The 13,860-nt window shown below is 40.7% G+C and overlaps 1 protein-coding gene across 2 annotated transcripts in view; it reads left to right on the top strand.

The window, feature by feature from the left end:
* The first annotated feature begins 7,554 nt into the window (after positions 1–7,554).
* The window catches only part of LOC128699370 (neurobeachin), a 485,949-nt gene continuing 479,643 nt past the window's right edge, over positions 7,555–13,860 (top strand). For both annotated transcript variants that reach the window (XM_053792043.2, XM_053792042.1), the window contains exon 1: positions 7,555–7,830. In XM_053792043.2, coding sequence (XP_053648018.1) covers positions 7,672–7,830 — 159 coding nt within the window. In that variant the 5' untranslated portion in view covers positions 7,555–7,671. The remainder of the gene's footprint in view (positions 7,831–13,860) is intronic.

Genomic DNA, 13,860 nt, shown 5'->3' with positions numbered 1-13,860 from the left:
TGCTGTAAGGATAACGGAATCGCTGTGCTAGCCGACTGAAAAGTTGTGTACGAATGGTATATAATACCGACAAGATGAGAGTAAGACACATGTGCAACATCTGGGTATCTTTATTGTAGACGTTTCGCCATCCAGTGGCTTTATCAATACAAATTCTAGGACATAACTTGAAGACAGTAGAACTATGTACAGAAGATGATGTAATCAGTCCCTCAACCTAGGAGTAGGTGCGAACAGCACCATAGTCGTGGAGATTCTCCACGACTATGGTGGTGTTCGCACCTACTCCTAGGTTGAGGGACTGATTACCTCATCTTCTGTACATAGTTCTACTGTCTTCAAGTTATGTCCTAGAATTTGTATTGATAAAGCCACTGGATGGCGAAACGTCTACAATAAAGATACCCAGATGTTGCACATGTGTCTTACTCTCGACTGAAAAGTATTCAACTAGTCATTGTAGAAGGGACAGCTTCCCAGAAACTGGGAAACAGGCAAATGTGATCCACTAAATACAAAAAAAGGAACAGACAGAAGGTATTAAATTGCAGGCGAATATCTTGAACATATATTAGGTGAACGGACACAAGTGCAACTAATGTGACATTTTATTGTAGAAACTTTTCGCTCTCCAGGAGCTTTGTCAAGCCGTTACAAACAATACATGGACACAGGGGGTATATATAGGCTTAGAGTGAGGTGTAATACTAGTGGTAGAGGTAGTAGTAATATTAGCTGTAGTAGTAGTGGTAATACAATACTACTACCTCTACCACTAGTATTACACCTCACTCTAAGCCTATATGTATACCCTCTGTGTCCATGTATTGTTTGTAATGGCTTGATAAAGCTCCTGGAGAGCGAAATGTTACCACAATAAAATGTCACATTAGTTGCACTTGTCCTTTTACTTTATATATTGTCGGTAATTCTACCAACAGTATTACAGCTTGAACATGGGTATTATGAAAAGTTTTGGAAGAATGTAAGGAAATGAGTAGGGAAGCATCTGGAGATAAGATTTTCTAAAAACCAATGTGGTTTTAGGGATTGGAAATCCTGCCCGGTGGCCTGGTGGCTAAAGCTCCCGCTTCACACACGGAGGGCCCGAGTTCGATTCCCGGCGGGTGGAAACATTTCGACACGTTTCCTTACACCTGTTGTCCTGTTCACCTAGCAGCAAATAGGTACCTGGGTGTTAGTCGACTGGTGTGGGTCGCATCCTGGGGGATAAGATTAAGGACCCCAATGGAAATAAGTTAGACAGTCCTCGATGACGCACTGACTTTCTTGGATTATCCTGGGTGGCTAACCCTCCGAGGTTAAAAATCCGAACGAAATCTTAACTTGCTGATTTTTTCTAATAAAGTCAGAGATAAATCTTGAAGGACAGTGGCATATGCATGACTAGCAAACCTCAGAATTCTGTATGTGTGTAAGGCCAATCACCGAGTACTTGGTCTTAGTGTGGAGCCCCCACCTTGGTCAAGCACGTGTATATAATTTAATATTTACTTCAGCAAATACATGATACAACTTATGTCTTATACAGACTTAGCTGACATAAAAGAGAGAAGCTTACGACGACGTTTCGGTCCGACTAGGACCATTTACAAAGTCACACTAACCAGAAGTGGAGCAGGACGGCTATATATAGGCAGGAAGAGGTGGTGGTGGTAGTAGTAGTAGTAGTAGTAGTAGTACAAGAATGGTTAGTGTGACTTTGTAAATGGTCCAAGTCGGACCGAAACGTCGTCGTAAGCTTCTCTCTTTTATGTGCGGGTTATTTGTGTATTGTTCCAGTCACGGTATTGTGCCTTTTTTTTTATTAGCTGACATCAGTGGCATACTATGTAGAAAGCTCCTGGTTATGCAGAGCATTTCGGGCAACTATGGTTAATTTTGTTCTCCAGGATGCGATTCAAACCAGTCGGCTAACGCCCAGGTACCTACTTACTGCTACGGGAACAGGGACAGCAGGTGTCTTAAGGAAACACGCCCAATGTTTTTGTCCGTACCAGGGATCGAACCACGGACATTCAATGTGTGACTTAAGTGAGAACGTTCAAAGGCTTTCAGTCAAGCTAGGAATTCAACCCTCAAGTTTAATATTAAGTAGGATAAGGACCAAGAAGCCAGAAGGCAGCAATGCTGATCAATGTAATAATAATAATAATCTACAAGTACGTGCACAACATTCCCCCAATGAAAAGCAGGGGTGTCACTAGCACGTTAAGAGACCATACAATAAGTGTCAGGGGCCCGAGACTGTTCAACTGCCTCCCAGCATACATAAGGGGGATTACCAACAGACCCCTGGCAGTCTTCAAGCTGGCACTGGACAAGCACCTAAAGTCGGTTCCTGACCAGCCGGGCTGTGGCTCGTACATTGGTTTGCGTGCAGCCAACAGTAACAGCCTGGTTGATCAGGCTCTGATCCACCAGGAGGTCTGGTCACAGACCGGGCCGCGGGGGCGTTGACCCCCGGAACTCTCTCCAGGTAAACTCCAGGTAAGGCCTAGCTGATATCAGTGGCATGCTACCATATATAAAGCCCCTTTTTATGCAGAGGATTTCGGGCAAGTTAGGTCAACTTTGTCCCCAGGATGCGACCCGCGACCCACAACAGTCGGCTAACACCCAGGTACCTATTTTACTGCTAGGTAAACCGAGACAGCAGGTGTCTTATAGACTCCTGCAAGCCCATGTGTCCTTGACCTCGCATTTATTCTCTATCGATAAGTAGTGGAAGTTACTTATCGGTTGGGAAGTCCTCTTCAAGGGGGGCTCCAATCCTCCCTTTCCTATCCCATCCTCCCTATCTCCCCTTTTCCCTTTCCCCCCTCCCAACCCTCCTTTTTCTCCTTCCCATTTGTAGCATGCTTTGTGGTGGGTTTCCGACTGCCCTCTTTTTTGTCTGCCGAGGTGGCTCGGTAGATATGAAGTTTGCTGATTTACTGGCATGAAAGTATGGCACAGGTTCCATGCTGCATTTGCACTGCTGGTGGTCTCAGATGAGAGGGGGAATTTACGACCCTTTCGTACTTTCTAGTGACTGTACCTCTGCTGTCCATCTCTTTTTTTTCCTTTCCTTCTTTCTTTTTTTTTTCTTTAAAATAATAAGAAGTACCACCATCATGGAGTCTTTGTTCTGTGTCAGTCCTCCTCCTCCTCCCAGACCCCTTTTGTTATCTCATCCTATTCTGACCTGGCTTCGTTATTGGACCATTCCTATCACAGTACACAAGCATGCTACTCTCAATTCTTGCAGTGGTATGGTGGTTTTACTGCGTACCATTGTACAGTGTGATTTTCTGTCTTGTGGTGATATTTTGGAGCAATTAGCCCTTCAGGACCTTCCAATTCTCATAGTGGATACATATGTCCTGCCTGCTCACGGGCGGAGGCACTTTTCCAGTAACATCGCCTGCTTAACCTTAGACTGCTGTGAACTCTCCTCTTCCGTTTATATCACGGGCCATCGCCTAGGGGTCTGTAAATTGGTCCCTGTACCCTAACAGTGTCAAAATTGCTGGCGTTTCGGACACTGCATTAAATACTGCAGATCTGTGGCAGAATGCTTGGTCTGCAGTGCCACGGATTGTGTTGATACATCTTCCAGTCTTCCCCCACTTGTCTTAATTGTAATGAACCTCATCCTTCTTTTTCCTGCTGTCAGGTCTATCTTAATGAATGAGAAATCCATTGTCTTTAGGAGAACAAAGGCCTTACTATGGCTGTCTCTCAGCTCCACCTTCAGGGGAATCTTCATCATGTTCCTTATTCTCGAGTAGCTAGACCTCCAACCTACCGCCTACCAGCTCCTCTGGTGCCTTGTCTTCTGGGGTCACCCCTGTCTCTAATTATTTTGCAGTTTTACCCTCTGAAATCCCCACCTCCTTACCTCTTCCTACCCCTACCTCTTCATCTTCTCACCCCCTAGTTTCTCAGTCTGCAAGGCCTCGCATGCCAGCCCCTTCTTCGAGCTTATCACTTGCGAAGTTAAGCTGTCTCCTAAGCCCAAATCTCTTTGAACTCCTCCAGTGCTTAGAGTTCCCCAACAGTTCTCCTTTTTGGCCTCAGTGCCTAGTTCTCACCCCCTTTCTAACTCTCATATGAAGGTGGAGGTTCACCCCCCTCATGTGGTTCCCTTTTCTCCTGTTCCCCCTTCCCAAACTTCCCCAGTTCCCCTCCAGCCTCCTTTATCCTGTTCCACTGCAGGACTCTTCTGTCCCTGCCGGCACATCTCTCCAGGTTCATGCTCCCCTTCCCTCCCCTCTCAGACCTCTCTGGATCCATCCATAGTCTCCCCGATCTCTACTTGCTCTACCTCACCTGTCTCTGAAGTCATGACATTGGCATCTTTTTTGTCCGCTGAAACACTTGATGCTATCTCCAAGTATACTGCAGAGACGAAACTCTCAATTGACACCTGTGCACCTCCTTATGTCCCTTCTTATTTTTCACAACCTTCGCAACAATCTTTTCCTTCACAGCATTCTGGTTCCTCCTTGTTCACACACTTTCCGTTACCTCCACACATTGACTTCATTGACCCTAATAGCCCATAGATTTTATAGCATTTCAACAGGTCTTTGTTCGTTCTCAGCTGTATTATACTGCAGCCTGTATTCATTTGCACAGGTGGTATACAGTTTGCTCTCTATATCTCTCCCCTTAATGTGCATTCTGTATCTTGGATGTTGCGTTCTTGATCTCTTCTCTGCCGCCGCCCATCTAGTTGGAGACTTTTCTCACTTCTCATTCTTTTCATGCTTTAAATACAGGTGCTCCCACCTATTTTCACACTTGCATTCAGTCTCTTTCTTGCATAGCTCTTTCTATCTGTTCCTCATCATTTGCCCTTGATTACATTAGGTGTGTTCTCCCGGTTGGGAATACTGCATATTCCCAACTACCTCGTAACCCCATTGGCAATTTGAACGAGCGAATTGGGGCTTATACTCTCATCTTAACATTTTATGTGAGAACAATTCTTCATCCTCTTTTGATGAGCTGGTGCACCAGTTTTCGACCTTAGTTTTGACCGTAGCATCATATTCTATTCCTCAAACCTCAGGCAGGCATTCTTAGACATGAATGCCTTGGTGGTCTCCTGCGTGTGCCTGTGCAGTGCATTTGAAACATGCTGCGTGGGGGTGTTATCGATATAATCGGACTGCAGATCGTCTTTTGGATTTTTAGTAAGGGCAGTCACTCGCTGCATCATACACAATATTAAACGCACTTGTTGGCAAAACTACATTTCTACTGTTGCCTTGATTTCCCATATATGTGTGCGGTTTGAAAGAAGATACGAAAGTTGTGTGGCAAGTACATTCAGGACCCAGCTCCCATTTTGCGGGTTGCTGGTGTTAGGGAACCTCATGAGGTTGCCATGGAAATCAGGAACTATCTTGTCCATTTCTCCCAAGGGCTTCATCTCTGTCCCTCGTTTCTCATTTCTAAGTCTGCCAGGGAGCACTCACCCTTGGATTTCTCTTCTAATGGGATGGAGCCACATAACATACCTTTTACTTTCTTAGAGCTAGAGTCCACACTTTCTGCTTGCCTGTCATCAGCAGCTAGGCCTGATAATATTCCATATGCCTTGGTGCCTTTCGTTCATCCCTTGTCGAAAGCCTCTATGCTGAGGTGAATGTTCCATCCTTAGCCGATCGTTGTGATGCTCATTGTCGTCATTACTTCATTCACTCTTATGAACTTCGTGTTCCTGCTATGTATAGGTTGGTCTCAAACATTAGTAGAAGCCCATTATTTGTTCAATGCCCCTGCTTACTCCGACTGTTTTCTCATCTTCACTCACTCCAATCTTCTCTCCAGTTGCCTCCCTTGTATGTTCATGTAGGGTCTGCCTTTTCCCTTCCCCTTTGGGACGTTCCAGTGGTTCGTGTCTGTTCTCCCCTACTACCGTACGCTAAAGCTCTCCTACCTACGGCTGCTTCTCACTCTTTTTTTGATCGCTTCCAATCACATGCGCATGCTGTTGCTGTTTATACAGATGGTTCTAAATCTTCTGATGGTATTGGGTTCGTGGCAATGTTCCCTGACGATGTTGTCCAGGGTCATTTGTTAGACTCTGCTAGTATTTTTACCGCTGAGTTGTATGCCATCTTCATAGTGCTTCGTATTACATGTGTGTCTCCAGCGTTTGTGATCATTTCAGATTCCCTCAGTGCTTTACAGGCCATTAAACAATTTGATTCCCCTCATCCACTGATGCTTCATATTCATCTTCGGTTGTGCTGTGTGGCTAGCAAAACCAAAGATGTCATTTTCTGTTGGGTTCCTGGACAGTTGATGAGAAGGGCAATGAACAAGCAGATGCTGCTGCGTGGTCAGTGGTACTTGACCTTCCAGTTCCCTATAGAGGTATTCCATTCAGGGATTATTTTAGTCATCTCTGCCAATCTTCGCAGCCATTGGCAACAATAGTAGCCGGACATGCACCATAACAAATTGCACTCTATTAAACCGCTTATGGGTCTGTGGATATCTTCTATCCACAGTTGCTGTTCCCGGGATACTGTGCTCTCCCGTCTCCGCATCTGCCATACTCACCTTACCCATGGGTATCTCATGGAACGACGCCCTATTCCTCTCTGTGAGGTATGTCGGGTCCTTATTCTGGTTCTTCGCTTTCTTGTGGATTGTTTGGTTTGCCAGGGAGTTCATAGGATTTACCTCCGATGCCACCACCCTACCACTCTTACCTTATCTTCCCTTCTTACAGACGGCCCTGCCTTTGACTTACGATCATTTTGTGACTTTTTGTCAGCAACTGCTTTACTGTACAAACTTTGACGCATAGCCCCTAGCATCCCTTTCAGCCCCTTTCTCCCCTTACCTCTGATCCCTTCTCCATCTAGCTGTTTATAGGCCCAGCGCTATTTTCTGCTCTGCAGCGCTGCATGACCCTTGTCGGTTTAGCGCTTTATTATTTGATTATAATAATTGGTCGGGAAGTGTAATGTACTGAAAGTGCAACTGTGAATTTATTTTACATGTTAAAAAATATATAAAAGCATATTTTATTTGATACGTATAAAGATTATCGCGTTACAAGCAGTGCTGTATGACCCTTGTGGGTTTACCTGTTAGTTTTGATTGTAATAATATCATGTTACAAGAAATATGCCCGTGACAAAAGAATTAAGCCTAGTGGAAAACTTAAATCTTTCCCGCGCTTATTCAGGGTTCGTAACAAACGTTCGTGTAAAATTAAAATAATAATTATTTGAGATTGTTTATAGTATTATGTCCAAAATATAACAAAGATTATACAATCAATACATTAATAATAATCGATTTATATGCAGTGCACAAGTCAATTATTTGTTATTTGTTTATATACACGGATTAATGCATCACAATGGGTAGCATTGCTGTTTTCTTTAAATTAGCTTGTTTATTTCTAGATTTATATATTTTTAAATTCTCTTATATGTTGGTATTCAAATTATACCGTTAAGGATTAAGATCACGAACAAATTAATATATTTCCTACATTTGTGAATCAGTATCTGTCAAACATGGCGTCTATCCGTAGTCGTCATTGACGTTTGTCCTGTGTAGCGTGGTGATTTTCAGTGAATGGTGAATCTTAAAGTGCTACCTGTGTGATCACAGTGTGTATAAAGTTCAGTGAAAATGGCGGAGGCAACTGAACCGCCTATTGAAGATGTTAAACGGCCAGAGGATGTGGTTAAAGTGGCCATGGCGGATAACTTGAAGTTTGCCGTGTTGATAGGGCTTATTGAAGTGGGACAAGTTTCTAACAAGGAGGTTGTCAACACAGTCCTGCAACTGGTAAGTAGTGAACAAGTAAATACTGTTTCTTCCAGGACTGTCAAGTAAAGAGTAATTTGACGTGACATGCAAGCAACAATGAGGTTTGAAAGATTTCGTCTGCTAGAGCGTCATCACTCGGTGGTTGCTGGACCCAGACGGAGCATAAATTCATGTTTACACCAGCATTTCTTTGATTACCGGATGCGTGCAGGAATTTGTTGCATCTGAGATACACAAAGTGTAATCAATTAAGAGAAAATAAATATTAAAATATAGGTAAGTTTAACATAGTGGGTTTTCAATGAATATTATGAATGGTTAGGCTTGCTGAGTGGCCGCGACCCTCGAGTGACTGCGGGATTTTACCGTCTCTACAGCAGTATTTGTGTGTAATATTCACCTCACCTCACCTGCCCTCACCTGGCCTTCACACTATGCTACGCTACTCTATGAGAATCCCCCGATTTATTGTTGGCAGTTTGGCCTGTTGTTAAGGCCTACCGTCCTCTAATAAAATTATAAACTACTGAAGCAGTGCCTAATACAAATTGTTTACCAAATGCTCTTAAGTACCGTACACACACTGATATTTATTTGCGTTTTATTTCTAGGTGTTCGTTTTATATGTAAATGTAAGATGTAAGCCAACGAGAACTGCTGCTTTGTGTTTTAACTAGTCAGTGAGGCTCAAGAACTGATGCACTAGACTAGAAACATTTGTTTTGTAGAATTTTGTAGTATTGGTAATTGGTCCATAATATTGAAAGCTGTTCAGTAGCATAATTTTATTGATTCAGATTATAAATGATTTTGAAGAGTTGTAGAAATAATCTCGATTCAATTAACAAAACTTATCACTTGTGCATATTTATAACTGCTATATATCCAGTATTGTGTTTTTTTTAGTTACTAATACAGTATGTACTGTAATGCGTACAACAGTATATGACTATCTGTGATTGAGGCATAAGTACTTACGTTCTTTAATTTTGTGTAGAAGATATGCTGCACTAGGCAATCTGTAACAGCAATCTGTCTCTCATCCAATATTTTTACTGAAGAAAAATGGCTTCATTAGTAAATAAAGTAAAATATTTGTATTGAATGCATAAACTAAATAATGATAATAGAAGTTTACTTTGAAACTGGTGTTTTGTTTGAGGTTATTTTATATAAAGAAAATTACCCACTACTGGTGCAGGTTTTCTGTACATGATCAGAAGTCATGAATGTTTTCATTCTAAATTAGAAAATGTAAGGTTTGGGAAAGGTATATCTCTTGACTGGTATCCTATCTACCTAGTGATGTTTGTAAGAGTTTGTGAAATTGAAAGGAAAATTTAAATCTTAAATTTACATTGAAGTACTACTGTACTATACCTCCATGTATTGCCAACACTTTCCTGATTTTTGGACAAGCCTCGGGTGTGAATATACCTCAGGCCTCCTTGTCACCCTGATTGGATTGTTTTATTCTTGGAATAATGGGAGATATTTAATGTGCAGGTACACAAAAGTGCCTACCTTGACCAACACCCAATTTCTTTTTAGTGTTGATCATCAGTTACATGGCAGCAAGGCCTCGAAGCTCTTTAGAGATCCAAAGCTTAAAAAGATAAATAAAGCAAATGGAGACCTTCGTTAATGACTTTCACCTACATGAGGCTTTATCAGTGTTTTTGATAAAACCTTGTAAGTCTCAATTTGCTTTGTTTTGTTACCATTTATTGGCTATGCTATACCTTAACTACCCCCAGAGATCCTGAACTCAACGCATGTTTTATATATATATATGTCGTGCCGAATATGTAAAACTGGTCAATTAGCAAGAACTCTTTTAAAATTAAGTCCTTTCCAAAATTTTCTCTTATACGTTTAAAGATATATTTTTTCATTAATGTTAATGTAAAAAATTTTAATTTTGCTCCAAAAGAATCTTAGAAAACTTACCTAACCTTATTATAACAAGAGCAATTTATTTTAGCCTAACCCAACTAAATATATTTTAGATTTGTTTACAATAATTTAATACTAAACAAACACAAAGAAATATTTTTTTTTCGTTAGGTTCAGAATGATTTTGGCGAAATTATTGCATACACAAATTTTCGCTTGTCCTATATGGCAAGATGAGCGTTGCTATTTAAGCCAAGATTGCAAGTTCTGCCTATTCGGCACAACATATATATATATATATATATATATATATATATATATATATATATATATATATATATATATATATATATATATATATATATATATATATATATATATATATATGTCGTGCCGAATACGTAAAACTGGTCAATTAGCAAGAACTCATTTAAAATTAAGTCCTTTCTAAAATTTTCTCTTATACATTTAAAGATATATTTCTTCATTAATGTTAATGTAAAAAATTATAATTTTGCACCAAAAGGTACTTAGAAAACTTACCTAACCTTATTATAACGCGAACAATTTATTTTAGCTTAACCCAACTAAATATATTTTAGATACGTTTACAATAATTTAATACTAAACAAACACAGTGAAATATATTTTTTTAGTTAGGTTCAGAATGATTTTGGCGAAATTATTGCATACACAAATTTTCACTTGTCCTATATGGCAAGATGAGCGTTGCTATTTAAGCCAAGATCGCAAGTTCTGCCTATTCGGCACGACATATATATATATATATATATATATATATATATATATATATATATATATATATATATTATATATATATTATATATATATTATATATATATTATATATATATTATATATATATATATATATATATATATATATATATATATATATATATATATATATATATATATATATATATATATATATATATATATATATATATATTTATTATTATCACACTGGCCGATTCCCACCAAGGCAGGGTGGCCCGAAAAAGAAAAACTTTCACCATCATTCACTCCATCACTGTCTTGCCAGAAGGGTGCTTTACACTACAGTTTTTAAACTGCAACATTAACACCCCTCCTTCAGAGTGCAGGCACTGTACTTCCCATCTCCAGGACTCAAGTCCGGCCTGCTGGTTTCCCTGAACCCCTTCATAAATGTTACTTTGCTCACACTCCAACAGCACTTCAAGTATTAAAAACCATTTGTCTCCATTCACTCCTATCAAACACGCTCATGCATGCCTGCTGGAAGTCCAAGCCCCTCGCACACAAAACCTCCTTTACCCCCTCCCACCAACCTTTCCTAGGCCGACCCCTACCCCGCCTTCCTTCCACTACAGACTGATACACTCTTGAAGTTATTCTGTTTCACTCCATTCTCTCCACATGTCCGAACCACCTCAACAACCCTTCCTCAGCCCTCTTGACAACAGTTTTGGTAATCCCGCACCTCCTCCTAACTTCCAAACTACGAATTCTCTGCATTATATTCACACCACACATTGCTCTCAGACATGACATCTCCACTGCCTCCAGCCTTCTCCTCGCTGCAACATTCATCACCCATGCTTCACACCCATATAAGAGCGTTGGTAAAACTATACTCTCATACATTCCCTTCTTTGCCTCCAAGGACAAAGTTCTTTTGTCTCCACAGACTCCTAAGTGCACCACTCACCCGTTTCCCCTCATCAATTCTATGATTCACCTCATCTTTCATAGACCCATCCGCTGACACGTCCACTCCCAAATATCTGAATACATTCACCTCCTCCATACTCTCTCCCTCCAATCTGATGTCCAATCTTTCATCACTTAATCTTTTTGTTATCTTCATAACCTTACTCTTTCCTGTATTCACTTTCAATTTTCTTCTTTTGCACACCCTACCAAATTCATCCACCAATCTCTGCAACTTCTCTTCAGAATCTCCCAAGAGCACAGTGTCATCAGCAAAGAGCAACTGTGACAACTCCCACTTTGTGTGATTCTTTATCTTTTAACTCCACGCCTCTTGCCAAGACCTTCGCATTTACTTCTCTTACAACCCCATCTATAAATATGTTAAACAACCACGGTGACATCACACATCCCTGTCTAAGGCCCACTTTTACTGGGAAATAATTTCCCTCTTTCCTACATACTCTAACTTGAGCCTCACTATCCTCGTAAAAACTCTTCACTGCTTTCAGTAACCTACCTCCTACACCATATATATATATATATATATATATATATATATATATATATATATATATATATACATATATACACACACACACACACACACACACACACACATACATACATACATACATACAGTGGACCCCCGGTTAACGATATTTTTTAATTCCAGAAGTATGTTCAGGTGCCAGTACTGACCGAATTTGTTCCCATAAGGAATATTGTGAAGTAGATTAGTCCATTTCAGACCCCCAAACATACACGTACAAACGCACTTACATAAATACACTTACATAATTGGTCGCATTGGGAGGTGATCGTTATGCGGGGGTCCACTGTATATATATATATTATTTATTTATTTTCAGCTAAACCAATTTACTAAATATCTATATTAAACAAAACATTGGGGCATGTCCTTGGCTACAATATTCAATACACAAATAACCCGCACATAAAAGAGAGAAGCTTACTACGACGTTTCAGTCCGACTTGGACCATTAACAAAGTCACACTAACCAGAAGTGGAGCAGGACGGCTATATACACATGTATAGGCAGGAAGAGGTGGTGGTAGTAGTAGTAGTAGGATCAGCACAAGAATGGTATATAATACCGACAAGATGAAATTAAGACACATGCGCAACACCTGGGCATCCCTATCGTAGACGTTTCACCATCCAGCCAGCCACTGGATGGCGAAACGTCCACAACAAAGACAACCAGACGCCGCACATGTGTCTTAATTTCATTAGTAGTAGTAGTAGTAGAAGAGGTAGTGGTAGTGGTAGAAGTGGGGAATAAGGAGGACGAGCCAGTCAAATACAAAGGAAGGGGAGCACTGCAAGAGAGCTAGGTGCCCACAGAGGGAGAGCAAGCGCACAGAGGTGTGTGAAAGGGGAAGTGGCGAAATAAATGAAGGAACAGAAACACGAGACAGAAGAGAGAAAGACAACCCAGAGGAGAAAAGGAAAGAGGAAGGGGAAGAGGGAGAAGAAGAAAAAGAAAAAGAAAAAATGAGGAGTCAGTGCGGCGTCTGGTTGTCTTTGTTGTGGACGTTTTGCCATCCAGTGGTTGGCTGGATGGCGAAACGTCTATGATAGGGATGCCCGGGTGTTGCGCATGTGTCTTAATTTCATCTTGTCGGTATTATATACCATTCTTGTACTACTACTACTACTACTACTACCACCACCTCTTCCTCCCTATATATAGCCGTCCTGCTCCACTTCTGGTTAGTGTGACTTTGTAAATGGTCCAAGTTGGACTGAAACGTCGTCGTAAGCTTCTCTCTTTTATGTGCGGGTTATTTGTGTATTGTTCCAGTCACGGTATTGTGCCTTTTTTTGTTATTTACAATATTCAATTCAATTCAAGTTTATTCTCTATAATGGTTACAATGTGGGGTTTACAGGTTTTGGGTATTTTGTGGTTTACATGTTATAAAATACAGTGGACCCCCGCTATACGGTCACCTCCCAATGCGACCAATTATGTAAGTGTATTTATGTAAGTGCGTTTGTACGTGTGTGTATGGGGGTCTGAAATGGACTAATCTAATTCACAATATTCCTTATGGGAACAAATTCGTTCAGTACTGGCACCTGAACATACTTCTGGAATGAAATAATATCGTAAACCGGGGGTCCACTGTACTAATTAAAGAGGGGGCCACTAGGACACCTAGCATGGCTAGGCATTTCGAGCAGATTTAGATTAATTCTCAACATTAAGTCCTTACAGATTATAGTATTAGATAAGCTTAAGCTTGATAAATCGTGTTTTGTGTATCATCCACTGTGCCATGGTACAGTATCAGTACTGTGCATTTCACTGGGTATTTTCTGTAGAATACTGTGTTTGACCAATTACCCCTTGCCATATTGTCTTGATGATCAGTATGGTAGTTAGCTTGTTGTGGGTCACATCCTAGGT

The sequence above is a fragment of the Cherax quadricarinatus genome, chromosome 61, assembly GCF_038502225.1.
Source record: "Cherax quadricarinatus isolate ZL_2023a chromosome 61, ASM3850222v1, whole genome shotgun sequence".
Classification (NCBI taxonomy): Eukaryota; Metazoa; Arthropoda; class Malacostraca; order Decapoda; family Parastacidae; genus Cherax; species Cherax quadricarinatus.
This window is presented reverse-complemented; position numbering and strand designations above follow the sequence as displayed.